The sequence below is a fragment of the Canariomyces notabilis genome (assembly GCF_033297395.1).
Source record: "Canariomyces notabilis strain CBS 508.74 unplaced genomic scaffold N656scaffold_21, whole genome shotgun sequence".
In the NCBI taxonomy this organism is placed as follows: Eukaryota; Fungi; Ascomycota; class Sordariomycetes; order Sordariales; family Chaetomiaceae; genus Canariomyces; species Canariomyces notabilis.
The window spans coordinates 469,653-496,684 of record NW_027041843.1 but is presented as its reverse complement, the minus strand read 5'-3'; the positions used below and the strand labels follow the sequence as shown (position 1 = coordinate 496,684).

The 27,032-nt window shown below is 53.5% G+C and overlaps 7 protein-coding genes across 7 annotated transcripts; 3 read left to right on the top strand and 4 right to left on the bottom strand.

Moving 5' to 3' along the window:
* Positions 1–1,663: 1,663 nt before the first annotated feature.
* N656DRAFT_675931 (uncharacterized protein) lies at positions 1,664–2,568 on the bottom strand (the record flags this gene model as incomplete). Its single annotated transcript, XM_064810481.1, has 2 exons — positions 1,664–2,007; positions 2,034–2,568. Coding segments are annotated over 2 exons (879 nt in total), but the record flags the coding sequence as incomplete, so codon positions are not given.
* Positions 2,569–7,172: 4,604 nt separating this feature from the next.
* On the top strand, positions 7,173–13,801 carry N656DRAFT_714530 (uncharacterized protein; the record flags this gene model as incomplete). The annotated part of the gene is made up of 5 exons (XM_064811981.1): positions 7,173–7,727; positions 7,792–8,395; positions 8,457–10,353; positions 10,423–12,985; positions 13,061–13,801. 5 exons carry the CDS (start codon positions 7,173–7,175, stop codon positions 13,799–13,801), a joined length of 6,360 nt encoding a protein of 2,119 aa, XP_064667748.1.
* Positions 13,802–14,379: 578 nt separating this feature from the next.
* N656DRAFT_782230 (uncharacterized protein) lies at positions 14,380–16,029 on the bottom strand. The gene is made up of 5 exons (XM_064815725.1): positions 15,474–16,029; positions 15,254–15,411; positions 14,848–15,152; positions 14,693–14,776; positions 14,380–14,628 (listed from the first exon to the last, which is right to left on the bottom strand). The coding sequence occupies exons 1-5, from the start codon at positions 15,888–15,890 to the stop codon at positions 14,603–14,605; spliced, it is 990 nt and encodes a 329-aa protein (XP_064667747.1). The 5' UTR covers positions 15,891–16,029; the 3' UTR covers positions 14,380–14,602.
* Positions 16,030–16,861: 832 nt separating this feature from the next.
* N656DRAFT_714456 (uncharacterized protein) lies at positions 16,862–19,187 on the bottom strand (the record flags this gene model as incomplete). Its single annotated transcript, XM_064811974.1, has 7 exons — positions 16,862–17,141; positions 17,298–17,687; positions 17,783–18,051; positions 18,108–18,367; positions 18,436–18,531; positions 18,593–18,832; positions 18,911–19,187. 7 exons carry the CDS (start codon positions 19,185–19,187, stop codon positions 16,862–16,864), a joined length of 1,812 nt encoding a protein of 603 aa, XP_064667746.1.
* A 1,045-nt stretch (positions 19,188–20,232) lies between these two features.
* N656DRAFT_782228 (uncharacterized protein) lies at positions 20,233–21,552 on the top strand. Its single transcript, XM_064815724.1, has one exon. It carries the CDS (start codon positions 20,620–20,622, stop codon positions 21,085–21,087), a length of 468 nt encoding a protein of 155 aa, XP_064667745.1. The 5' UTR covers positions 20,233–20,619; the 3' UTR covers positions 21,088–21,552.
* A 341-nt stretch (positions 21,553–21,893) lies between these two features.
* Positions 21,894–23,278, top strand: N656DRAFT_782227 (NAD(P)-binding protein). Its single transcript, XM_064815723.1, has 3 exons — positions 21,894–21,998; positions 22,310–22,939; positions 23,014–23,278. The coding sequence occupies exons 2-3, from the start codon at positions 22,371–22,373 to the stop codon at positions 23,204–23,206; spliced, it is 762 nt and encodes a 253-aa protein (XP_064667744.1). The 5' UTR covers positions 21,894–21,998; positions 22,310–22,370; the 3' UTR covers positions 23,207–23,278.
* A 217-nt stretch (positions 23,279–23,495) lies between these two features.
* Positions 23,496–25,921, bottom strand: N656DRAFT_302304 (uncharacterized protein). The gene is made up of 5 exons (XM_064809176.1): positions 25,725–25,921; positions 25,234–25,618; positions 24,980–25,172; positions 24,559–24,920; positions 23,496–24,481 (listed from the first exon to the last, which is right to left on the bottom strand). Exons 1-5 carry the CDS (start codon positions 25,772–25,774, stop codon positions 23,642–23,644), a joined length of 1,830 nt encoding a protein of 609 aa, XP_064667743.1. The 5' UTR covers positions 25,775–25,921; the 3' UTR covers positions 23,496–23,641.
* Between the last annotated feature and the right edge of the window lie 1,111 nt (positions 25,922–27,032).

Below are 27,032 nucleotides of genomic sequence, written 5' to 3'. Positions count from 1 at the left end.
CTGGTCGGTTGATAAGGGCGGTGTAATAGGAGGCGTGGGTTCTCCGATTCAAGGAATGCCTAGGCTGAAAACAGTGGTTGTGGATGTGGACGATGCAGGAGGGGATATCGGTGCTGAAGAAGCTGTGGTGCTGCTGGCAATGCCCATCCCCAAGAAAGCATCCAGGAAGGAAGAGTCGCTGTCGACTGCCGTCTCCTCCGTGTCAGGGCGTATAGTGTCATCACTAGCATCAGACCGCACAGATGACGGCGAGGACATTTCCCTCGAGGCTAGATAACCATCCGAATCAACGTCGGAAGCCCATGGTGAGCGAGACGGACTGTAAGGCGGAGTCCTTGGGGAGTAGCGGTAGGGTGACCGTGGAGAGAAATAGGGAGGTGTACGTGGTGTGTAGGGAGGCGAACCGAGGTGGCTCATACTACTAGTATTGATGGTGCTGAGCTAGCTCCTCTAATAACAAACCGTTAGAGTCTGCAAGCCATAGAAGAGAACTTAGCAATTATGTCCCATGCTAGTCCAGCAGTCCAGAATCAAGAGCCCTTGGGCGCGGAGGTTCGCTCTTTAAATGGGGGTTGACCTGTTGTTCATAGCAGCACCCTTTCGTCCGAGCCGTACAACCTGAGCAGGCAACAGTCAGATATTCCGCCTCGAGAGGAGTTGAGTCTCTGATCGCCGCCGAAGGCTACTTAGTCTACCGCATCTCGCGTAGTACGAGGCTCATGAGCCAACACACAGATGCACTACTACCTCTCTCTACTTAACCGCGTTCGTGTAGGTTTGTGATATCACGCTTCTTGCGGAAAGCGTACTGGCTTCCCACCCGCCCCCTCAAGTCCAACGCAGAGATCAACCAATATCCCCAGTGCATACTTGTACAATGCCTAAAGTATCTAGCTGGGCAGACAACCATGTCGATTATCTATTCCTTCTATCTATAGGTAGAAGCCTTCAATCCCGCCGTATATTCTGTTCCCAAAGCGTGTCGAGGTGCATGAGGCGACCTCAATAGCAAATCTGTCTCCGTGGCTCATAAGGGGCCCTTGGATCGCTGTAGACCGATAGGGCTTAGTACTATGTTCAATTGGAAGGTCGTTCAGGCGCTCATTACATGCAACGTTGTACCGATGCAAGCTGAAGGAGCACCTGACCATCCTGTCTTGTCCAAGTGCATGAGGGACAAGGGCCAGTTAATAACCAGCTCTGCAGATTGATTCCATGTTGCTGTAATGGGACAGAGGGAAGCGAGATAAAGCTTGAGGTTTGACATGCAGCCAACAGCTCACTTCCATTTGGCAGCGGAATGCCACCAAGGACTCGGAGTGAAAATATCGGGTGAGATGGCTGGAAATTTCGGCATTTGTTCTTGCGTTCTCTGCCTCAAGGTCAGTCGATGGAGCAATGTAGGAGCCTTAGGCCCGTAGGCAGCCTGACGTACTATAAATATAAACATGAAGTTGGGTTCTCCTACATCGGGGAGGCAGTTGATGTGGAGCGGTCTTCTTCACCGAGCGATCAATGTCGAGGACAGCCAGCTACCTGGCTTACCTTCCCCCAATAGGGATGTGCTTTTGGATTGCCCCAGGTGCTACTATTTTGCTTGGGAACTTGCAGTTGTTCCCGTATCTAGATCGTCAGGCTTGTTGTTTTCTTCGGCCAATTCAGCAAGCAGTTCGCGCGCGCCTGGGCAACGCTTGACGTGTTCTAGAAAAGACACAGTTGACCAAGCTCGGTCCCAAGGGCGAGATTTAGCGTTAACGGGGGGGGGGGGGTCAATGGGCAGCTTAGTGGGCTCACAGCCCAGGCACCATAGGCCTTCATCGAGTTCGCCCGTTTTTGAGAGAGAGGGGAATTCCATTACGGCACGGCCGAAGAACTCGTCTGGTTCTTCGAAATACACATCTTCGATGCAGTCGTCGTCGTACGGTGCCAGTGGTTGTGACAATAGAAACCTGCCCACTGCATGATATCTGAAGTGGTCCGTATCGTGAAGCGGGCGTACGTGCGTCTCTTGTCGTCTCTAGCCATCAGTAGACTGCCTAATGACCCATGCACCTCGACACTGAGCTCCCTTGCAGCCAGAACGTTGACAAGTGTGTAATCTTGCTTTCTCAAAAGACCGGAGTGGTTCGGGTCGTAGAACTCAGGGACGACCCAAAACATTGGTAGCTTGTCAACCTGGTACCGCGAGAGGGCAAAGTAATTCTCCACTTCCTCTGGCTCAAGCATCAAGAAGCAAGGGCGGAACTGGAGGCAAGTGTAACAGCACCTGCTGCAGGTCGGCAAGAAGAGAAACGGGCCATACTCTGAGCAAGTACAGCATTGCTCGGATCGGAGAGCTCCATGTAGCTGCGTGATAGAATGGTAAGATGCCATGCCAGTTCTGACCAGGGCTACCATGGTCGGCAACGCAAACTCTATCAGATCTCTGTAGGCGAGCATCGACCAGACGACAGTGCGAGCTCGAAAGCAAGCCATTGAGAGACGTGCAATGGATTGGACGTCCAGCACGTCGAGGATCATGAGCAGGATCTCTGGTGGAAAGATATCAAGAGTCCCGACTGAGGAAACCCTGCCGGAGTTCAGCTTCAAGTCGAGCAGGGTATCCTCTATTTGGATCGAGGGTGTATGAATCAACTCTGGCCATATCATGCTCTGGGAAAGGTGCTCCGGCCAGTGAGATAGGAGCCTTATGAGCTCTTCCGCTGAAAGAGAGGTGCTTGACATCGCTCAGGTTTGACGGATCGAAATTTTTTTCTGTCGACGAAAGAGATTCAGTTTATGTGCCTCGGAATGGGGTAAAGAGCGATGATCGACAGATGGTCTAGATTCAGTTGACCACCTTGAACGACTCGCAGTTTGATGACTCTATCAAGGGTAGGGGGTGCACTCACGAAGGCTCAATTAGAGCACGGTCATTGCTCAGGAATTGCCAAGGACTGATAATCTGTTGAGGATTGAAATTCGGTCAAAGTTTCTCGGTGTGACCTTGCCCATGTGACTGTTGGTAGTGGTGGCACTTGCGAGGCAACCGTCAGACCCGCCAAAACTCATTGACGGGCCGATGTGAAACATCGCTGGACCGCGCCAGGCCTGGGCAGTACTCATCAGTGAGACTTGCAGGCCGCCGACAACTGGCAACGTCCACAGCTGCAATGGCACACCGAGGTGAGCGGCCCATCGGGTGAAAGTGGACATGCTCTTGACAGCCCACAAACACTTGTCTAAATCGAGACTTCCTAACATACGCGCTCCTGCGCGTTTACCTCCGATTTCCCAGTTCCTGCGCCATTATAGATCTTGCTGATGGGGTAGCAAAACCTAGTTTACGGCTTGACGAGCAGAATAAAGTCCAATGGCCAATTTTGCGTTTGCCAAAGAAAGTGTCCGATTTCACACTTAAAGGGATTCCCAATTCGGTGGAGCTAGCCACAGTTGCCCCAGCAACACCGCTTGGACCCATAGATCCAGAATTTCCAGAACAGTGGCTGTCGAGTGACTGTCGAATGCCGACAGAACGTTTCTCGCGGCTTGTGGAAGGTCATACCAATAGTACGAAATAACGTTGGCGGTAACCGATTTGGGACGGGGACGATGGGCGCCGCTAATGCCCCCCTTTGACCTTTCTCAGCTTGCATGTAGTACAATAACAAGGTCCTGCCACATGCATACCGTGACCTCCATCCATGCCGTAGGTACTGTCAACGATCCTTCGTGTCTGCTTACCACTCCATCAGGGTTTTGAATTTCCAAGCCTAGAACGATGATGTATGTGTTGTATTGTCCTCTCTGACCCCGGAAAGGAGGCCGTTCAAAGTTGTACGTAGTATTCAACTATTTGCATTCTGGCTGGTGGGATTCAATGTGGGATTCCTCAACATCAAGATGAGGAGGGGAAGCTCAATTGCGTGAGGGCTTGAAAAAGGCCGATCTCTTGGCATGCAGAGAAGATCGGCCGTCGACCGGACACTACAGATCGGTTCGGGCAGTTCGGGCTTGACGGCCCTACCCCTCCACCCCCGCTTCGCCGTCTTCTCTGCAAGCAGGATCATGTAGGATGTGGGACTTCGGAGCGGTGGTAGACGGAGGATCGTCCATTGTCATGCTGCAATGCAACTGAATCCAATCGAACCTTTCCTACTTGAGCCTTTGTCGGGATTACCGTCATAGTATGTCTCCCTTCAGCTATTCCAGATTGGTTCCTCGTATCATGAATGGACGAAGGGTCGATGACAGGAGAGTATCCCTCTCGGGCCCTTTATTTAGTTAGTACATGTAGCTACCTACCTGTATGTATGTACCCAGTGGTGCTGCCACCTACATCATGGATGTCTCGGAACTTCAGGGCCCTTTGGCTGAAAGATCGCTTGGTACGCTCATCAATGCTGTCACCGGCTGGCTATCACTCCAACACATGGATTATGCTAATATTTTGTCCAGCTCACGCTCATTTGTGGAATTCGTCGTTTTCATGAGTGACGCGATCGATGGACAGACCGTGCAGCTTTACTCCATGCCGGCTTACTGACGGGATTCTTCTGAACGGGCGGAGCGAATCCTCAAGTAGGGCATGGTCAACAAGCAGCAAGCAGCAAATGCGACATAATCGGAGCAGGTCATGCTAATCTCTAGGCAGCCTGCACTGTGGGTCGAAAGTGATGCATCATGCATGTCTGGATTGATGAATCTGTATTATTCTGTGGTTGGTTGGACACGCAGAGAGTCACTCCTTGATGGCTGATACGCTCGGGGAGTACAATTTTTACTGGTCATCAATGAATTCCATCGTCACCGGCCTGCATATGATGTCTTTATCGTGATCTGCCTGCCATTGGAGCTCACTCAGGGCTGTGATAGACAGGGTGAATGACACTTGAGGTCATCGATGATCAGTTATAGTCTGGTGTTATACCCCTCTTGGAGCCCGAGGAAGAACATGACATGGATCGGTGCATCGCCCGCCTGAGACGTCTGAACACGCCTACGGTACGCCAACTACCTACATAAGCACCGGTGCCCAAGGGAGCGAAAATTGGCGATCCAAGCAGTTGATACTTAAGAGCACCACGAGAGTGTTTGGGGTTTGATATTCTGCTTTATGAACCAACCCGAAAATAAACAAGTGAGTTATACCCATCCATTTGGTCGAGAGCAAAGGTACATATCTACATACCGTCTGGGTTAGGTACCTAAGGTACCTTACCTACCTTAAGATTATCTTCAAATTTCCTGAGCATTCCTACTTAAGGTAGTACTGTATTGTGTTATAGATCCTCGGGGTACGAAGTAGGGTCCTTAGCCACTAGTGTCAGTTGAAAAGGTCATGGAACCTTGGTAGGTTTATACGACTTCCCTTGCTATCATTTCATCCAAGTACCTTACCATGCTCTACGTTTCTAGAAGGCGCTGCTTCTACCGTCCTTACTCATGTCTTTCTCAATGACCCTTCAGGTTCCATTTGTTTATCGAGACAAGTTGATTTTCTACAATGGTGCCTGCTTCTCCTCTTCTTGTTTCTGTTGGGCCCCTGCTCCCGGTGCTTCGTGACCTCCGCGGCGGCAAGCCGTCCGATTGTGCACCAATCGGACACCGACATCCATGCAGTGGCTCAACTCGGAGGGCAATCGAGCATTGACATGCTCCAACGCCCGGAGTTCTCCCTTACCTACCTACCTTACCTTACAAATGCGCGCTCTCACCAAACCCCGCCTGGGCCGCTATGTCTGCTCACCTGCTTATACGAGCAAGAGCATCAAGATGAATCTGCAGGACGCTACATAGGGGTGACGGTAACGTGCTTTGCGTCGATGCAAAACGCTGCTGGGCTGTAACCTCGGGCACCTCGGTTAAGAAGTAATACTGCACTTCCATGTAGGTAGGTGAACATAAGAAAATTAGAGACGGAAGTGTCCTCCCGTAAGTCCGATCATCCGCGCAAAATCCCTCAACCTCGACCTCATTTCGACACATTCGGCGACACTCCAAACAGTGCACAATTGCCACCTTATGTATTCAGTTGCACACATACATCATGTATGCACAAGTTTGTGGGGGTTACGAGCTGAAAATCCAATGGTTCAGCTGGGCACTCGAAACCCAGCTAGCCACTTTCGTGGGCCCCCCGTCGTCGCTTCCAGACTCAGCCAGGCTTCGTCGAGCGGGTCAGACCTTCCCACTGATCGACCGCGTCAAGGACCCGCCCGACCCGGCAGGATCCGCTCACAACCCGCTGCGGCTTTGCGCCATCTGAGGGCTGGGGTGTCCGATTTAAGGTAGCTTGGCGGCGATCCTGCGGGGCCTCCAAGACATCAATGAATCCAGGGTCGCGGTTACATCGACAAATCTCGTCGGGTCCTTGAGCCCGGCAAACGCTCCCCCAGGGCGCTCCAAGCGCAATGGTTCCCGAGGATTTGCAGCCGACTCGACTCCATCCGGTTGTGCTCCGAGACACAGCTTCACGCAAGAATCCGCTTTTGGTCTCTTTCAGCTGACCATCGGGCGTCAATGGCGTCAATTGGCGTGGGATTAGATCCCCGACGGCGAGGCTACATTGCTACTATTCCCCGTCCCCAGCTCGATGCGGGAAGAAAATACGATCGAGGTTGAACCGAGTCAAACCGGTCTTGCATCGAGACCGCGGCCGCCGGCAGCCAAGAGCCAGCACCTAGCATTCAGCAACAGCGTCCAGGGACCAGAACCACCCATCACGGCATCAGCCACGGCGAGGAGCAGGAGCCAAGAACCACCGTGACGGCTCATAGGCTCGATACACGTTGTTCGTACTGTACATGGAAGCCATGGTCGGCATGGATGTGCACTTTTGTCCTCCGATCCAGGTGCGCAAGCTCCCGAGGTGGGGGATGAGATGAATTGTGTCCTGGAGAAGCAATAGCTTCGTATATATCTAGGGAGTGGAGCAGTCACCCGATTACGCCGTCGGTTGTCGAAAAGGACGAGTTGCTCCAGGTTCTTCTTTTGTCGTTCTTCCCTCGAGACTGATCACCTATATATCTGGATGACCATTGTCGCCTTCCCCCCACTCTAGCTTCTCCTCGTTGATTATGCTGGGCTTGAGGAAGGGCTTACTGATCAGGAAGCGTGGCTCAGTATCATCTGTTGCTTCAGACGGCGCCGCTAGTAGCGACGGGTCAGGGGAATCTGCCACTCGAGGCGCCATGGAGACGATTCGGAACGGGCTGTCGCCCAAGAACCTCAAAGTTCGCAAAGCCTCAGACTCGGTGATCGCTACTGTTACTCCAGTCAGCGATGCTGATGTTCAGTCCGAGAAAACTGTCACGACCCAGAATGCAGACGTTGCAACAGAGAGCGTTCCTGCCACCATCGTCACTGGCACCACTACAACAACCACCTCGGGTTCTACTACATCCGTCTCCACATCCACCACACACCAACATGCCAGCACCACAGCTTCGATCCGCACCTCCCGCATCGCCGAGACCAGCTGGCTCATCCGCTCCCACATCTGCAAGCTGGGGGACTTCAGCGAGACCTTTTTCAAGAATTTGGATCTGGAGTCCTACCTTGAGTACATTTCTGATGAGCGGCTCATTCACATGCCCCGTCGCGGTAGTGACTGGGATAGAGTTCTGCGGGCTGCCCAAGTCTTCGGCTTCCAGTTGTGGAGGTTTGGAGTTGGCGTATCTCAGTTCTGCCCCGGAACCGAAGAAACCTCCAAAACCGCACTCGGGAGCACTCAGATCTTGTTAGAGGTACGATCCCTTCGCTCCGGTACATCATCTCATCTGCGCGGTTGGGGCTCACCAGTTGCTCTAGATTGGTCCACAGCAGGCCCGGGCCTTGGTGCCCACTTTCCAGGCGCTGTATGAGCTGGCACTCGTGATGCTACATGTCAGCCAGATTCACGACATTTTCCAAGCGTCACGGGATGTCAAAGAGGCTGTCGCGGACCTCTATTGTGACATCGTTGCCCTGATCGGAAACATCACCGTCTTCTATCGTAACGAAATCAGCAAGCTTGCCGCCGGAAAAACTGTCACGCTCAACTTCGAGGCTGTCTTCGGCGAGGATGTGTCAAACATTTACAAGAGGCAGACAACCATCACGTCCCGGATGTGGTCACTCAAGCTGGGTGGCCGCAATGGCAGCATCAGCCTTGACTCCCTTCGTCGACTGCTCAAGCATGATCGTTCCGTCAAGGGTGCCTTCTATGACCAGGTCACCGAGAGCATGAAGAGGGCCGAGGGAACGTGCGAATGGGTCAAGGAACCTTTGATTGAGTTCTTCCGTGCCCGTGATAAAGCTCTGACCATCACCGGGGATTCGGGAACGGGAAAGACGGTGCTCGCTGGGTGGATCAAGGAGCGTCTCCAGCGCCCATTGAACCATACACAGTACTTGGCCCTGATCTACTCGTTCCGTAAGTACTCGTCTATTCAGCCAGCGTTTCCAGAGACGAGCCTTGACTGACAACTCCGCAGCTTACGATTCTCCTAGCCAGTGCACACAGCTCGCCTTCCTCAAGAGCATCCTGTTTCAGCTACTAGACCGAAGTGTCGGTGACGTCAACTTCTTTGAGAAGCTGGTCACTGCATTCGAGGAGTACAACAAGCACCACTCAGCCTCGGAACTGGAGAAATCGCTCTGGGCAGCTCTCGAAACTGGCCTCAAGACCTTGAATGACCGCCGCATCAACCTGGTCATGATTGTTGACGGATTCCATGACCTTGCTGGCGACAAGAGCCCTTTGGAGTTTCACAAGACACTGCGTGAATGCATCTCCAAATTTGAGACTGTCCGGATCATCACACTGTCCAAGGCCATCTCTCACCTGAGTGAAGGGTGCAGTCACTTCACCCTCACCGCTCAACACCTATCCGCCGATATCAAGGCATATCTCCGGCAATCCTTCTCCAGCCTATCCACCTTCTCTCAGCTGAGTTTGGAGGATAAGGAGAAGATAGTCCAGGAACTGACACTAAAGGCCAAGACATCGTTTACCTGGTCATACCTCGTCGTTCGGCTGCTATCCAGAGAGACTTCCTCGGACTCGTTCGTCAAGGCGGCACGTGGCACTAGCGCGAGCATAGACGAGACACTCAAGAAGCTAGTTTCCACTATATCATTCAAGAATGAGGCCACCCGAGCCATGCTGTCGTTCATGCTTGCCGCTTCTAGGCCACTTCTGGTGGCCGAGCTCGCTGAGCTTATGCGTCTCAACATCGGCAGCCGACAATTCGGGGAGGATTTGGACGTTCCTACTTACATCAAGTCCACCATGGGCGACATTGTCGTCATTGAAGGGGGCTATGTGCACTTCAAATGCAAGGCCGTACACACCTATGTCCAAAGCCTGATGGGCAAATCGCTGCCGTCGGTTGAAGACGCACAGAGCCATCTGACACTGGCTCTTCTACTCTACTGCAAGCTCAGTCTGACGGACTGCGAACCCTCCTTCGACCTTCTCAGCGACAAGGCCTCTGAAGACGCTTTCCGTTCCCACGCACTCTTGTACTATGCAGTGAGGCACTGGCAGACGCACTTCCGCGCCTCCGGCTTCTATGGCAAGAACGGAAAGCTAGTGCTGAACAAAGATTTCCACGAAGTGTTTCCAACCTCATGTCGCTTCGCACTCCTGGAGAGGTCGACTTCCTTATACGGCGTCTCCACGTCGAAGCTCCTTGAGAAGTTCAGCCTTTCCCTCAGGATTCGGGAGGCTTGCTTTACCGAGAAGCACGTTGTGGTTTTGCAGACCCTGATCATTCTCGGCAACCTTCACCTTGGTACTTCTGACCCTCTGTCCGGAGTGCACTATTTCTACAGGGCGGCCACACTTGGAAAGGTTGTCTTCTCCGGCTACCATGAGCTGGTGATGGCGTGCACCAACATTTTCCTGCAGTACACCGAGACCATCACAATCACGAAGAGGACCGAGATCGTGACGCAGAGAGAGCAAATGATCCTGCTCATGATTGAAATATGCAAGAGCAGATACGGCAGGACCAGCGACCTCGTCATCAAGTGGCTGGAATCGCTGGCGAAGCTCTACGTCAGCATCAAGGAGGAATTCAGGGCAACCCTGATCTACAAGGAGCTGCACGAGATCTACATCATCCGCGAAGGCAAGCAATCAGAGCGCGCACGCCGTCTCTGTGAGCACCTCGGCGGCCTCGAGCTTGTTATTCAAGGCGAGACCCAGGAAACGGAGGTGGATGAGTATGCCGGCTTCTTCTTTGAGACCACCGAGCAGCTTGATGTGGCCGACGAGCGCCGCGTCTCCATCCTACTCCAGTTAGCCATCTTTTACGAGTCTCAGAAGCAGTATTATCTGGCGGAGAAGGTCTACATCACTCTTTGGAGGCACATTTCGGAGATTTGGTACGTATTTCACCCCTCGTCTCCGTGAGCGTGAGGGCTGCGAATGAGGTGACTAACTGGTTAAAACAGCCGCGTTAAAGCCACGCTGGAGTTGCACATCACTAAAATCAAGATTGCTCTCGCATACGTCAAGTTCCTGAAGAACTTGAACCGCTCCCAAGAGGCGGCGAACATTCTCGTCTGCCTCTGGGTCGAGTACGAGCAGCGGTCGTTTGAAGACAAGGCCATCATTCTCCTCATCCGTGAGATTGGCGTCATGTTTAAGTCGTTGGGCTTCCTCCACGTTGCAATCTCCGTCTTCAGCAAGGTTTGGGGCTGGTTCAAGTCCAAGGGAACCGTCACAGAAGAAGAGGCCCAGGAGACCACCGTCTTGATTACCGAGGTTGTGGAAGAAACCATTGAGACGACTGTGGAGACCAAGACAACCACCACCACGGTAACCGAAGTCACCGAGACTGTCACCAGGGAGATTTTCGAAACGCACTTCAAGAGATGCAAGGACCAGGTCGACCTGGTTTTCTTCAACTCGTGCCTTGCCCTTGTCAATCTCTACCTCAAGCATGGCAACTTCAGGGAGACCGAGATCATCATCAAGCGGTCCCTTGAGATTTCGTGGAAGGCCATTCTGACCGCCGAGGTCGACATCAAACTTTCGGAGCACTTTGTCTCCGAATGCATCCATGTGGCTACCAAGCTGGCCATCTGCTATCACCAGCAGGGGCTCTTTGAGAAAGCCGAAGCCATCTACTTGCGCATCTTCAACGCCTGTATTGCCTCACTGCGCATTGACGATGTTCGAGTGGAGGAGGCACTCTCTATCCTCATCAAATTCTACAAAGAGCATCACCGCTACGACAAGGTGATTGAGATCTATGTCGGGCTCCTCGCAAAGTACCGCAAGGATCTCGGCGAATCTCACTCGCTGACGATCAAGCTTTTGTACGCTCTGGCTTCCTGCTGCAAGCTCACGGGCCGCGCCGATGCGTACAAGTACTACCTCGAGATTGTCATGGCGCTCAACAAAGGGAAGACATACTGCCATCATGATGCGTTTGAGGCGGCCGTCATCCTGGTCAATCATTACTACTACAGGAAGTCCTGGGCCGAGCTTCAGCAGATTTGCGCGGTTTTGTGGGAGACGTTTGTTCACCATCACAAGGAGTGCGCTTTCACGGAGGAGATCGTTCAACTCGTGTATCAGAGGTACACCTACGTCCTGGAGATCCACGCCAAGGTTGAGCTCTCGGTACTTTACGAGATCTCGGTCAAGTATCGGGAGACTGTCATGGTCGTCTTTGGAAACTCGTCTGAGATTCTGATCCAGGCCATGATCGCCCTGGCCCAGATCTGCGAAAGGCATGAGAAACATCACCATGAGTCCATCACCCTGTACGAGGAGGTCATCAAGAGGGTCACCGAGACAAAGACAACAACCACAACGATCACAGAAACAACGATCACAACAGTGAAGAAGCGCCTTTCCAAGGTGTATGTGACCGTCATCACCTCTGGCGGCTCCGTCAGCACGACCACGGTCGAGCGTGCCATTGCCATCTGCTTTGAGGCTTATACCAAGTTGCAGGTCGAATTGGGCTTCTGGCACAAGGAGACGCTGCTCAAGCTCAAGGAGCTCATTCTCATCTACAAGAAGCTCGGGGGCAAGGAGTCGCATGCCAAGATTGTTGAGCTGCTCCAGATTGCCGTCCTCAACATCATCACAGCTTGTGCAAAGGCGACATCCGGTGCAATTGAGCTCTACTACGCCGCAGAGACACTGGCCTCGATCTACATCACCGCTGGCATATCTACGACCGGCGTGAATCTGGTGCGCTACCTTCGGCATCTAATAATTTTTGGCGGAGACTTTGAAGTCGGCACAGACATCAATGTCAAGCTGAGTGTGACAGTCAGCAGAGTGGCCTTTGTCTTCCTCGTCTCCCTGGAGCAGCACCTCCTCGAATCAATGGTCATGAGCTATTCCGAGCTGATGGCTGCCACCCTGCTCGAGTTATCCCTGTACGAGCAGTACAAGGGGGCCATTGAGAAGCAATCCCGGATCGAGATTGTGCTCGAGTATGCTGCGAAGTTGCGCGCATTCTGGGTCGAGCAGAAGGCGGAACACTTGATTGCGATACTTGACCAGAGGGTCTTCGTCTTGTTTAAGAAGCAATATTCGTCGGTCATCAAGATCACTCAGGACGAACACATCCGTTTGTTCTACGTCGGCTTGGTGAACATCCTGGGCAAGGATCATGCCAAGGTGGACTTTGCCGCGCTCACCTGCAAGGCTGGAAACGATGTGGTTCACTCCCTCGTCGAGGGGGGTGAGTTCAAGAAGGCTCTCGAGGTCGCCAAGTGCACGTTCTACTTTGCTCATGGGCAGCAGTTCTACAACGACCTGCACCGCGTCAACTACGCTTACAAGTTGGCTGAGTTTATGGCCGGCATCGACGTCAAGAAGCCGAGCGATTCGGCGCTATGGGCTGAGTATCTCAAGTTCTCCAGGGAGATGACCGCCGAGGCCCTCGCCATCTTGCGGGCGAACAAGATTGATCTTGTGCGGCTGCGGTTCGAAGACCTCAGCGGCATGGTCCGTTTACTGGGAAGCCAGCAGAATTACGCCGAACTCGAGGTATGTACTACCCGATCGACATTGCCCCCCTTATGTATGTCTGTTCGTTCAACTAACCAACCTCCTTCCACACAGTCCCTCCTCCTGCGCCTGTGGCAGTCTCGCGAGGTCCAAAAGACGTGGTCTCCCGGCCGCGTGCTTTCCGTCGGCAAACTGCTTGTGCACGCGTACGCGTCGGCAGGCCACCTCGCGGCGGCCATCGAGCTGTGCGACACCATGTGCTACAACCTGCGGCGGTCGCGGGGCGCGCTCGACTCGGCCACAGTGGAGATGGAGCAGATGTTGGCGGCGCTGTACACGTCCGAGGGCCACGTGGAGCGGGCGCTGGCGGTGCACGAGCTTGTGCTGCGCGAGATTGAGGCCGCGTGCGTGCACGCCGGCGACTCGGACAAGAAGCAGCTCGCCCAGACGGCCGCCTGGTCCATGGAGCTGCTCAAGCGCGCACACGTGCGCCTCGGCGGCAGCTGGGCCGGCAAGCCCGAGCAAGAGTTCGCCGTCCTTCACGAGCGTCTGCAGCACAAGCTTGGCGGTGCAGGGCTTGCCGTCTCGCCCCCTGACACGTGGGCCAAGAGTGTCGACAAGTCGAAGCCTGATGACATGATTGGCAAGTATGTGCCCCTCAGGGAGTTTGAGTGGACGCTGCAGCAGGCGGATGGTGCCGATGGGGAGGGGCACTCGCATGGCCATGGCCAGAATGGGACGAATGGGAGTGCGAATGCCAATGGCTGGGGAGCGCTCAAGGGTAAATCGGGGAGGACCAGGGCTGGAGTCGATTACGTACGTGTCGCGAGCCAGGAGTGGCTGTCTGCGGTGTGATTGAGGCCAGTTTGACTCGGATGCCGGGTTGAGTGAAGTCTGCGGAATTTGTGTTTTGATAGGAGGTCGCTTTGCTTTTATGGGTTCTGATGAAGGTTGGAAGTAGTTCAACTGGGCTTGGGACTTCTTAATGGGCTTACAACTTGCTGGCAAGAGCGAAGGCATTATGGTATTAGGTCTGGCAAGGTACGAGTGCGTTGATGGAGGAAACGCAGAATGTTTGGTTGTTAGTGCTTGCTGTATGATACTTCTTGCCATAATCCTCCTTTTGTCGTCCAGACTGGCATTGCTGCCTTGCTCTGGCTACCTCCTGCTGCTCGTTTACCCCATCCATTCCGTGGTTAACCTTACGGTTACCCCCCATGCCGCTATGCCCTTTTATTGCTTCTACTGGTCTAGAGTCCCCTATCTAGACTGCTATTTTTACAGTCCGTAGCTATCTTACGAGCCAATGTGACGGTAACAATACCAAAAGGTGAACCCCAATCTCGTTATGTTTCCGTCTAGGCCATGAAACCTTTCAGTATAAAACAAAGGATGATTTGTCACTCGTGATCCAAACCCTCATGCCGAGCTTGGTGAATTTGGCACATCATGTTAAGTGATACTATACCAGAAAGCTGCTCAAATCGAGTACCACAAGACAGTAATACCTACCGTACGCTGAATGAGAAGGCAAGACGACCTAGCACTCTGGCTTTGAAACGCTAATAATGCCAGAGGCCGCCAGGTGTACCATGGCAACAAGTGCCAACTGAACTTGCATCAACCGCATCCTCATAAGACTCAAAGAGAAACCCCTTAGCGGCCGGGAAGCTTCATCATCCCTGGATACGGTACACATGACTGTCAGCAAAGCCAAAATAAAGATAACAGGTACGGGCAACTCACAGCCAACGACATCCTCCCTGATGGTCTCCTTGATCTTGCACTGGTTGGCGACGCTCATGGCCTGCTTGACGATGGAGCCACAACCTAAGGTAGATACCGATATTAGTATCATATTGAAACTATTGACCTTCTAGGACAGCCTTATTCTTTCTTACCATCGTAGAAGCACTCGGACTTGTCCATGGCGCGCTGCAGCGAGTCGCCCTTCCAGCCAAACATGTAGTCGGCGTGCGACCCCCCGCCCGTGCCCTCAAAGCTCCACACAAAGGGGTTGGGCGTGCCCGACGGCCACATGCTGTTGAACTGGCGCGTGTCCCACACCGTCTCGTACGCCACCTGCGGCATGCGCACCGGGTGCGATGCTGGACAGGGGCCCGCGTTCATGAAGCCGTCGTATGTTACCGTGTTGTACATGTGCGATTGGTGGTCCGGCGAGTCGAGGTTCTTGCCGTCCCAGCAGCTGGAGTGTTTCAGGGGGAGTTAGTAAGGACTGCTATGTAAGGTAGGACAGGGTGGTAAAGGGTGGAGGAGGATATAGTAAGTAGTAGAAAGTAGACAGACGCGGGGAAGTGGTGCGTGGTGAAGATGCCGCCCGAGCATGGGCCCGTCGGGAAGTCATCCATCTCGCGGCCCCGGTTCTGGCCCTGCAGGCACTGGTACCGGATGCCGACGCGCGGCTTGCCCGTGTTGGTAGGGCTGCCGACCGTCATGCGGAAGCCCTAGTAGTACATAACCAGTCAGCAGCAGTCAAGTAGTACTTTCATAGTAGAAACGAACGTACGGGCTTAAAGGCGGTGATCTTCTGCTTGGCGAGATTGTCCCTCGACAGGTCGAATTGGGTGTAGTAGACGGTCAGGCCGGCCTGGGCGCCCTGAGAGCCGCCCAACAGGGGCTGGACGGGGATGACGGGCACGCGGTGGTACGAGCCGTTGGGGTGCTTGAAGTACAGCTGCGCGGTCCAGTAGTTGGAAAAGTCCTCGGCCATCTGGCACGTCGTGCACGTCGCCCGCGCGCCCACATCGCCCTCCATGGTGGCGTTGAAGGCGTTGCCGCCCACAATGTGGTGGACGTGGGCCGCGGGGAGCGCACCAGGCTCGACGACTGGGTCAAGCCGCTGCACGGTGAGGGTCGAGCAGGGGAAGCGCAAACCAGCCTGGACAGGCGCGATCAGCGCGACGGCTGCCGTGAGGGACTTCATGTTGGCAATGGATGGCCTTCTGTCAGTAGCTCGCGGAGGTTTGCAAAGAGGAGGCTGAGCTCAGAGAGGCCTTGTGCCTCTATGTCGTTTTGCGCGGACTTATAAACCTCAAAGCCTGAGCTCTTCCTCAACTCCCGCCATCGGCACTTAACCTGAAAGGTCCCAGGTCCAGAACGAGAGACATGTGGTTTTCTTTCATATCCAGCGGCGAGTCAGAGGAGAGTCTGTAATTAAGAGGAAACAAGCCTGGACTGCTTCTCTGCGAATCGGCTGAGTTCCTCACTACCAGGATTCTTACCCGGTGGTGTGGACGATAAAACTCAGCCATGTGTATGGCCCAACCCGCTCAGGCGCCCTATAGCAGCTTCAATCATCAAATGGCAAATATCCGAGTGATTGTTCGGTTCTCGGCAAATGTGCTCTCTTAACTTTGCCCCGATTTCGTCACCATCACGTACAAGGGAGTCTGTCGTCTGGTATACACGGGATTGCACAATGCTATCAGAGAAGGCAGAGATCAATGTTGCCCTCGGACACCATCTTAATCAAGGAGAGACGAATACAGGGCCTTGGACATTAACGGTGGGGAAAGTTTGATGACGATGGGATGCGGTTAACACATAGCCGTACTTCAAGTAGTGCTACATGTATGCTCTGAGCCAGGCCTGAATTGGTCTCGAGCTGCCGAAACTGATTCTATTTCGGGAACTGGAGACAGTTGCCAGGCCATTGAGAGCAAGCTCATAATGGTCCCAGGAGTAAATTAAGAAACGTAGAAGCACCCATGACCGCATTGGGCTCCCACATTTGGGGTGACTGGACCATATTCAATGTTTACATACACCCAAGTCCATCACCGATAAGGGGTTATTCTCCCAGCCCGCAATCCCTGGTATGCCGGAACCAGTAATCATATCGACTGCCTCCATACTACCAGTGCTAATTATATCATTGCAGAAGCAATCGGCTCGTCACTTATCCCGATCACTCACAACAACAGATCCCACCTTTTCAGCACCACCTTGACCGTTCCAGCCCGCCTCTGACTTTACCGTTCGGTTATCCCCCAGCGGCCGGCCGACAGCATCGTGTGTAGCATCCCACTGCTCAACCTCGGCCACCGGAACCTTGACAAGCTTATGGCTTTGTGCGCCGTCTTCAAAGGTGGCAATTCCCTGCCTGAAGCGGTATCCGCGAAGCCTGGGAATGACGTGGATGTAAAGGTAGTAGTAGACAGCGCAGCCAATGAGACTAAGACAGGTTAGTGCCCAACAATGTTACAGCCATACTCAGGAGGAAAGTGTGGGTGTAGCTTAGTCGTGGTTGCTCTTCCTTGTCGAGTCGTGTGAAGGTGAAGGGGGAGGAAAAGGGGGAGGGAAAGAGGGCAGACGGGGAGAGCGAACTTACACGCCAATGCCGGTGACAACATACGTCGCATACCAAAAGCTCACGTCGCCGGCAAACACTCCGCCCTCTGGCGGATACCACGGCATAACCAACAGGTAGACCTGCACGAGGATGTTGAACACGAGCATCACATTCCAGACCCGGAAGTCAGCCGCGGGGAGGCCGAGGCGGCGTCGGCGGTAGCGAAGGACATACAGCCCCATGGCCAAGAGCACGCTGAAGAATGCGTCGGGATATACCTTGAGATCGGTGATGAAATTGAAGGCATCGCCGGCCGGAGGAGCCAAGATCATTATGACGGTCAGGAACCACTTGACGAAGTATGGGCCGAGGGGCGTGCCGAAGGGCCGGGTGGACGCCCAGAAGCGTGGAAAGGGGAGGATGCCTTGCCTTTTACGTATATTAGTTACCCCGGCCGTGATTGCCAGATAAAGTTGGTTTGTCTGGCACAGCGAAACTGACGAGGATAACAGACCGGGACTTACCGGCCACATTCACGGATCAGCCGCGAGGTGCCGAGCAGAACGGCAATGAGATTACCAAAGGAGCTAAGGGCAATGAGGAAGTTAAGGCCGCGCACGGCGTTGCTGGATCCAAAGACATTAGCGAAGAAGAGCGATGCGGCGATCTCTCGCGCCTGGATAAGCTCGGCCTTTGGGATGGCCGAGAAGTAGGCGATGTTTGCGAGAATGTAGAGGATGGCTACAATGGCGAGGGCGAGGAAACCGTTGCGTCGAAGCTGCTTGATGGGATTCTGACTGTGTTAGATGCCAATAACGACGGCAGGGGTGGGAGGGAGAAACGGAGTACCCTGACTTCGTTGACAACATTGAAGGCGTTCTCGTATCCAGCATAAGAAAAGACAATCTTGTACAGCGCATTGGTCAAACCATAGGGGGTTGCCCGACCCTCAAATGCGTCAATGAAGTTAGCTCGGGGGTTGGGCACGCGCGAAACGTTGCCCCCGAGCACGACGAGACCGGCAATGGAGATGAAGACTAGCGTCAACACCTTGACGATGCCAATGCCGTTGGAGAACCAGTATGAGAATCGAGTGTGAAAGACGACGACTGCGACATTCAATGTCAGCGGCGTCCCAAAACCCAGCCTGTATTTTGTACTGAAAGGGGGTTCATACACAGGAAGGCGACAGTATATCCGGCTACCGCGACGCCCTTGAGCTCCCAGTTGGATGGATCGTGGCCATTGATGCGAAATAGATATTGAGCCAGCACTGTTCTCCGGTCATCATTAGTACCATCCTATAAGCGGGTGTTCAATTTCTGGGTGCCTACCAATAGCATTTCCGCTGCTGAAGGACAGCGCAACCGACTGAAACGCGAAAGCCGTCGGAATCAACCACTTCGGTCGTGGGTACGCCTGCTCGAGGTATACGACCTCGGACCCGGACCTGTTTGGAAAGTAGGCTGCATACTCAAGGTACACAGACAAGCTCGCAATCGACGTCAAGAAGCCAATCGCCCAATAGATCATGGATAACCCGACTGAGCCGGTACCCCTGAGAATGCTCGAGGCTGTCGGTGGCGTTAGTCTCCCTTCTCTACTTCCGAACTTGTAACCATACAACACAACGAGGGCAAAGCTTCACTTACGCGTCGAGTACACCCCGGTGCCAATCATCTTGCTAACATTGAGAAAGATAATGGTGACGGGCCCGACCGAGTACCCCAAGGGCGAGACGCTCTCAACCGGTGCCCCCGAGGCCTCTTGGTACGAGGGCTTGGAGTCATTACCGCCCTTCTCAAGCGTGTATTTGAGGCTGCCATCCGTCACTTCGGCACTATCGACTCTATCCAGCGATGCGCTGCGTTCGGCGTCAGGGACGTTGTGGTCCCTGCCGCTGAATGGCCGGCGCCAGCTGAATGGCATGCTTTGAGTCTTGATCAGCTTGTGGGAGCAGTGAGGCGGTAAGTGTAGGGCCGTGATGCTAGGGATGTCGTGAGCGTCGCCGGCGTGTCTTGTGTAAATTTATTTATCTCAGGCAAGGAGACTGCGACACTGAGTCTGCTGAGGAGGACTGGCCCAATATCACTGAATCAAGCAGTTCGTCAGGACTGAATCCCATCCTTGATGCTCATGATCCCCTCACCGCAATGAAGTCTGATGAGACCCCCAAGAATCTTTTGGCCGAATTGGGCAGGATGGACGATTGGGGGTATGGCGACATCTTCCCAAGGTGATACCGCATCGCGCTGGCATCCGGTTGGCTTGTTGTTTGTTGCTTGGTTGCGAGGATGCAACGATACATGCCCAATTCCTATCATGCCTTCCCATCTGGGCCGTGACGGGAACGGTTGCTAATCGTCGTCCCGCGATAACGCCATTGATGATCGCTGAACCTGGTGTGCTGGTAATTTAATCTCGATTTGCCGGCGGCAAGTTCGAGGCACATACCCCCCGCGGTAAATGCTGTCATTCCGCCAGGTTCTGGCGAAAGGCCATTCCCCTCTATGGCTTGCCTTCCTAGGCGTGGGCAGGACGCTCATTATTCTTGATGGTCCTTGACTCCTTGTGTGCCTTAGCAAAACATTGCAAACCTGATGTACTCGAAAAGTAGAGGGTCAGATGCGATTATGTAGCTCCTGACGAGTACGAAGTTGGGAAGAGTCGGGGCCAAAAGTCATTCAACCGAATTTGTTGAAGCGCGACCCATACAGTACAAATGATGGAGCATCAATGACATGTCACACTGTATTTTTCCTCCTTAAGCCCTGTTGAGCGTTAAGCAGGCTCAGGCAGGGTAAGTACCTAAGCCTGTCGGCACCTGAGCCGTGCTGCAACACACCTGATTTACGGTGTAAAAGAGCAGAGTAAGCGCCGGAACTGCTGCAAAACGGAGCACTGTGTAACATACAGTGTGCTGGCGGGGCTTAACGCATCGGCGTGGGATCTTTGGGACATTGCGCTTGGCTCTTCAACCCTCTGACAAAACCCTCCAATCTCTACAATGGATAACATCCATGGATTCTGTGGTTGCGTTCTTTACACTTTTTACAACTGCCTTTAGTACTTAAGGTACTTGCGGGAGTGAGCAGGGGCGGAGAGTGGTGAGAAAGGGAGGAGAGGGGTAAGCACAGCGACTGGATGGGGACAGACTCGGACGGGAGTCCTCGCCGCAGGATCGATCCTGCCCGATCCTCCGGGCTCCAGCATCACCGCGGCGGTTCCAGCTCTACAACTGTTATATCTATCCTCTGGCACTACTAATACTAGTAGCACTCAGCATTCCACAAATTTTCATGCGCCCCTAACACAAGTCCCGGGTTTTCGAGCACACCAGTGGTTAGAGTCTTGCAGCACAATGCATGTCATGCTCGTCGTCGCAGATACTGCGCGGGAACGTCGGCGCGCCCAGAATCGCATTGCAAAGCGTCGATTTCGCGAGAAACAGAAACGTCAACGTCAAAGTACCCTCGGGAAGCGCGAAACGGGGTACCTACCTGAGCACGAGCATGCCCTTGGCCTTGCCCGACATCACTCCGACAGGACAAGTTTGCCTGGACCAGATGACAATCGCTGGCCGCCCGAGCGCGGTTTTACAACCAGCCAAACCGCATGCCCCTCCTTACCTACCAACCATGTCAGCACAGAGTATCTATGTTCAAGGCCACCGCCGGTTGCAAGCTACTCCGTCAGCAAGGGTGCTCTTTTGACTTCCTACGGCCTCGTCATGGGGAACATTGACTTCCTCAGCTTCGCTCCGAGTCAAGATCTTGAACCGCCGACCCAGCAACGCCCGCCGACTTTCCGCGATGCGTCGGCGCCGTAGAGCCACGCCGCAGAAGCCCGAAAGCAAGGCGAAATTCACAACAGCAAAAGAGAGCTGGACTCATATCCGCGCTTACACAGCTGGAGGCTAAGGACCGCTGAAGCTGGAGATTCTGTGATCCTTCCCTCCACACACGAACTGCAACTTTGGACCTGCCGAGGGGACCAGAGGAGAGTGTCGGAAATGGCGATGAACACAACGGAAAGCAGTGGCTTGGGCCCGCTGCACATGGCAGCATTCAAGGGCCAGGACTGAGGTGGATGTCAGGTTCATGATAGACGAAGCCGTCACAAGCTGCCTGTGACTCGATCTAACACACCGATCCTGCGACTTAATGAGGCCAGATGAACCATCTCCTCCCCTTATCTGTGCTTAAAGTATAATCTGTATACCTGTGTATTGCATCTAGATGTGTAACCTCGCTCATGCTCCGGTCACAGCATTGAGAGATCTTCAGCCTCCAGGTATATACGGATTCGTGAACCGAATGGGAACTATCCCTCTAATTCTACCTGAGTGCCTAGGTAAGTATATAGATCTATGATAAGAAAATGAGCTCAACATGAATCCAACATGAACATGAAAGGAACTCCACAGAGTCGCGGTATACAAGCGTCGAGACAAGAGAGGGAACCACGTCTTGAAATCGAGACATAAGGGGATTTAGGGGCTTATCGAAGAATACAGCTAGCTTGTGGCGGGCTAATCGGAGGGTTTCCAGTGTGCTGCGCCACTGGACGTCCACTAACAGAACCCCGAAGATCCCTGGGACATTGCAATGATGACCTTGCATGCTGACCTTGCATACCGACCGTCGGTCCGGGACGACCTAGCTGTCTACCGGCCGGACATACGGGCCCAAACGCGGGCTCATCCAAGCCCGCTACACTAGACGATACTCCGCAACACGGGTAGGTTTCAATTCTCTCCGGTGAGGATTTTGATTCTGTACGCGGCAGTCGGGGCATCAATCAGGACGTCGGACTCACCAAGTTGGACATGAGGACAACGCATGAGAGTTAATAAGCCCGGCACTACGGACAGCAGGCCAGCGAGCAAGGACTTTGCAGGCCAGAGCAACTACTACTTGGTAGGAGAACGGAGGAATTGATCAAGATGGCGAGCAGAAAGGAGGAGAGTTTGCCGCTTTGCAGGTCTTGTTCTATCTTGATACCAGCATACAAGTATTACCGGTAGTAGTACTAATACTCGACTCTCACAGTAGGTGAAAGTCGTTGGACACTTCCTTCCCCTCTGCCCCAATTCATGTTCCCACCGCTGCCATGGCCCAAACCATCGTCCTCATCAGCGGTGCCAACCGCGGCCTCGGACGCGCCTTTCTCGAGACCTTCCTCGCACGGCCGAACCACACCATCATCGCGGCAAACCGCGACCCATCGGCTCCAACATCCCAGGAACTGCTCCACCTCCGCGCCGCCGCAGGAAGCAAGGTCATCGTCGTCAAACTCGACGCAACAGTCGAAACCGACGCGGCGGCGGCTGTGTCAGAGCTACAGACAAAGCACGGCATCGACCACATCGACACCGTAATCGCCAACGCGGGCGTCGCCTGGGTGATACCCACCGTCGCCCAGCTCAAGGTGGCTGACCTCGAGGAGCACATGCGCACCAATGTGCACGGCGTCGTTTGGTTGTATCAGGCTGTGCTGCCGCTTCTGAAGAAATCGGGAAAACCGGTCTGGGTCAGCATGGGCTCCCAGTCGGGCTTTCTGACTAACTTCCTGAACTTCCCCAATGCCGCTTACGGCCCGACAAAGGTCGTTCTGCACTGGTTGACGTGTGCGATTCATACTGAGGAGCCGAGTATCACGGCTTTTGTGGTTGATCCTGGGTGAGTTTCTGCTAGCAGGTGGTGTGCGTGGAAGAGTGAATTGGAAGCTGATGTTCTCCGTTTTAATTTCACAGCCGTGCTCAGACCGACATGGGCAACCGCGGTGCCCAAGCCGCAGGCAAGCTGCTTGGCATCCCTGAAATGACCAAAGCCGAGATTCCTGTCGACGTCAGTGTTGGCGGGCTCATCAAGGTTATTGACGCCGCGACGCGCGAGACTCATAGCGGCAAGCTGTGGAACTACAAGGGGGAGCATGTTCCGTGGTGACATGGGAGAAAAAGGGGGTGCGGGATCGGTAGCCACGAGTAAGGCGCGGCACTAGCTCTATAAACTTCAATATCAAGCCCATTTTAGGATAACTGTATCTCTAACATGAACCAGGCTGTGATGTTGGTCAGACGAAGTTGGTCCCCTCCCAATCTATGTGAATCCCTGAATCGCACATGTTAGTTGGTACTAGTAGTGGTACTTGAAGGGGATCGGGGTGGTTTAACCTTTGATCACCTGCTTATCCTGACACTGCTTGAGTTCCATATCTATCAAGCCCACATCACGGTGTATTGCGTTCGTTTTGTGTCGGTGGTTGTGTAAACATACATGTACCCCTTGTATTGTGAATGCGAGTACTAAACAGGTATACATATTACACGCCCAATAGAGTGCACGATATATGCTGAGAGCATCACAGCTACTCGCACGTCCTCATGAAACAGTCTGCGTACTCTGATCGCTGCTCGGCGTACTCCAAATCGACGGCCTTCTCGGCAGGGCGCTCTCCATGGGAGTAAGCCGGCGCTGGTTCCAGTCTTGCTTAATAAACAGCCTATCGGTAGCGTATTCATGCTCGGGCAGGAATGTCCAATGCCAGTTTCCCTGTCCTCCCGATGTCTCGGCAACCATGGCAATCTTGATGCGGAACTCGACCGATCCAAAGACGGTGATGAGCCGGGCCAGCTCGTCGCCGATATTGTCAATCTTTGACTGGCAGCGGTCGAGCCGGTCAATGACGATGTAGACGGTGCCCAGGTCTCGAAACTCGAGGAGAACTTCCCCTAGCAGGTCGACCAGCATGTGCTCCTTTGTTCTGTGATGACCGCTTGCAAAGGTCTGTTGAAGCTGGGATTCCTTGTTGCGCAGAATTTCGGGCCTCCATTCCAGAATCTGGTAGATGATGGATGAAAGAACGGTATCACCAGGTACGTAGGTGCTTTCGAGGTCGGGGTGACACGAGAAGTAGGCTACCTTGCAGCCCCGGCGAGTGAGGCCTTCGGCGATGTAGATAGCCGCTGGGGAGAGCCAGCAGTGTGTGAAACCCTTGAATCTTCGACCTTCGGCATGGGTGGAACCACTCAAGAATAACAGGCTGGACCTGGAATGGTCCAGCCATTGTTGGTATTGGGAAAGGCCCTTGAAGTATGCTTCGTGAAGCTGCAGGTATGCAGTGTACGGGACGTTGGGGGAGAACTTTTGATGGTTTGGAAACACATCCATTAGCACGCTCTTCACGGATGGAAAGTGTGTTCCTTTTAGCTCTGGATCAACCTTCGTCAGGATGTTAGCCGATGACGAACCTGGAAGTGGTCTTTTCACCGGTTCCAGTCTCAGGGTAAGTAACTCACTCCAAGCAGCTCCCTAAATGCAGCAAGTTTTCTCAGGTCTTCCTGTCGCTCGCGCCGCTCTTCTTCCCATTTCAGTTGCTCGATCTGAGAATTCAGTTCGTCATTCTGAAGCATTAGTTTCTGCCGTTCCCTCGCAGCCTGCTCGGCTTGTTGGAGCAACTCCTGATGATACTTTGCCGCCTGCTCTCTCGCCATGTCTAAGTCTGTCTTGAGGGATAACACGGTTTGCTTGATCGTGCGAGAAGCTTCGTGAAGTCCGAGCATCGCCACAGCGTTGATCTCTGCGAGTGTCTTATGGAGGCTAGTGGCAACATCCTCGAACTGAACGGTCGCCAAGGGGTTGATTGCCAGATAAACACGATCTGTTTGGCCGAGAACGTCAGCTTGAAGCAGGGTCAGGGGTATGGCTCAAAATGCATACGCCAGAAACGAGTCAAATACTCGGTAGCGGCCCGGGAGAAGGCGAGAACTTGCTGATAGGCCTCGGCAACCAAGTCTCTCATGGTAGGGTTGGGGTAGATGTCACGCCAAACATCTAGCGTAGGGAGCAGCTTTTTGACTTCCTCCAGATGCTCGACAACACGAGTATCGTTTTTGGTCTTGTTCACGACGACCTAGGTCCAAGGTCAGGACTGCACGTACATGTACGGGACGATATTGGGAGGGCAGACTCACCATCAACAGGATTGATAGGGTTTGGTAGGCTACTTCTCCATATGGCCCTCCGGCTGATGCGACCTTTTCTATGATCCCCTCAAATCCGCCTATGAATTGAGCAACGGCGTTGAGACGGTGTTGAACCGCGCTGGTCACCTTCTTGTGCCCTTTGGCGCGATCCTGCTGGTAGGCATCGTGTGCCTTTGTGGCAGAGTCCAACTCGTGAATGACCAGCGAGCTCGAGATGGGGCTTTCGGTCGGGATTTCAGATAGCTGCTTTTGTATTCCCTCCCTGGAACTGGCAAGCTCGGCGTCCCGCTCCTTAAGCTTCAGGGCGCGCAATACTCTCTTCTTGAAGCTCTCATGTTCCCTTGTGGTGGTCTCGGCATCTTTGCCAACCGAGCTGTGAGAAACAAGGCGTCAGCCCTCATCTCGCGACATTTGTAAAATTCGCTATGTAGCAGGTGATAATCAGTGGGCATGGGCTAGTAGTATGTATTGTATTGTACCTGCAACTTTCAAACCACTGCGCAGACGATTCAGGCAGTTCTGAAGCCATCAGGTCCGCATCGGACCAGGTGTTGTAAACTCGAAGCGAGTCAAATGTGCGGGATTTCGGCACCACGACGCGATGGTTTGGGGGTTCAGCCTAATGTACGTCGACGTCCCAATCTGACATGCCTCAGCTCGCTATTTTCAGTCCGCAAGTTCTGGAAGCGCCAATCCTCAATGGTCTTTTCCAGCCCCCAACACCCCGCTCACTACCCCTTGAAGAAACTAGTGCGTAAGGTACCCTTGACGACACCCCTACCATCTTTTTCTTGGGTGGTCAGCTCGACGCCTCAAGTGAATGGATGGACTTATTAGGGAGGCTACGGCCAAAACTGAGTGAAGTACTCAGTATTGTAGGTATGTGCGAAGTGCATAGACACAAATTGCGTTGGAATTGGGCGGCATTGCGTATACCTCCAGAGGCAAAATTTAGGCCATATATATCCCCAACCCTCGACCTCATCAAGCATTTAAGTGGCTGTGGGGCGTTTGTGTCGGTGGGGGGTGAGGGTTGGGGTTAATGGTATGCCTGAATTGCACACTGCCCACCGATTCGAACTCGTCGAATTTTAGGGTATTCAGGCCCCTCAACGAGTGAAGCGAGCTCATGGGTCACTGATGAGAACTGCAATTTATCGGGCGAAGTTTCAATGACTGTGAGCTTGCGTAGTCAGGTAGTGTTTCAACCGGACTCGAGTGAGCGAAGGGCCTGGGCACAGTGGGCAGAAGCTTCACTCACTGGGCAGCGCCAAGACCACTCCCAGCAGCTGAGGGGGCTCAGTGGCAGGGTCGCCCCATCTGCGCCGCCACACAGTGTACTGTACATACCCGACCCGAAACATACGATTGTACGGATAAGTACTGGTGACTTCGACTAGTGCGAGATTTCAATTAAAACCCACATTTTCCCGCAGTATCCAGCTTGGTCTTGACTTCAGAGTGGTCCATTGGGCGTAATGATAAAACTCGCACGGTAATCAAAGTTCCTCCTTACGATGGTACTCCGTACGAAGTCCAAGCGTTCACTTCACCATTTTGTTGGCACTGGCAGTCTTCACTCCTTCACACTTCAAAGTTCAAGGCTGGCTCGAGGCTGGGAACGAACCCCAAGATATTCTACTACCCCTTGGTTCGTCATTTCGCAAGGCCATTATTGAGGCAGCCCATTAATGCCCAAATATTCAGCATCCGCATAAGTCGACGGGTACAACGCTTTGGTGCAGCGGGCTGCCGGACAACTTTGATGCGTCTTCATTCGGTAACGG

Bases quoted from the DNA above. Each gene is read 5' to 3' on its own strand.
- N656DRAFT_782230 (XM_064815725.1), bottom strand. From the start codon at position 15,890: ATGAAGTCCCTCACGGCAGCCGTCGCGCTGATCGCGCCTGTCCAGGCT. The intron at 15,153-15,253 runs GTCTGTCTACTT...GAAACACTCCAG, and splicing joins ACCACGCACCACTTCCCCGC to CTGCTGGGACGGCAAGAACC. The intron at 14,777-14,847 runs GTAAGAAAGAAT...TATCTACCTTAG, and splicing joins GTCCGAGTGCTTCTACGATG to GTTGTGGCTCCATCGTCAAG.
- N656DRAFT_302304 (XM_064809176.1), bottom strand. From the start codon at position 25,774: ATGGCTTCAGAACTGCCTGAATCGTCTGCGCAGTGGTTTGAAAGTTGC. The intron at 25,173-25,233 runs GTGAGTCTGCCC...CCTTGGACCTAG, and splicing joins CCCTATCAATCCTGTTGATG to GTCGTCGTGAACAAGACCAA. The intron at 24,921-24,979 runs GTATGCATTTTG...TCGGCCAAACAG, and splicing joins GTATTTGACTCGTTTCTGGC to ATCGTGTTTATCTGGCAATC.
- N656DRAFT_782228 (XM_064815724.1), top strand. From the start codon at position 20,620: ATGCATGTCATGCTCGTCGTCGCAGATACTGCGCGGGAACGTCGGCGC.
- N656DRAFT_782227 (XM_064815723.1), top strand. From the start codon at position 22,371: ATGGCCCAAACCATCGTCCTCATCAGCGGTGCCAACCGCGGCCTCGGA. The intron at 22,940-23,013 runs GTGAGTTTCTGC...TTAATTTCACAG, and splicing joins GCTTTTGTGGTTGATCCTGG to CCGTGCTCAGACCGACATGG.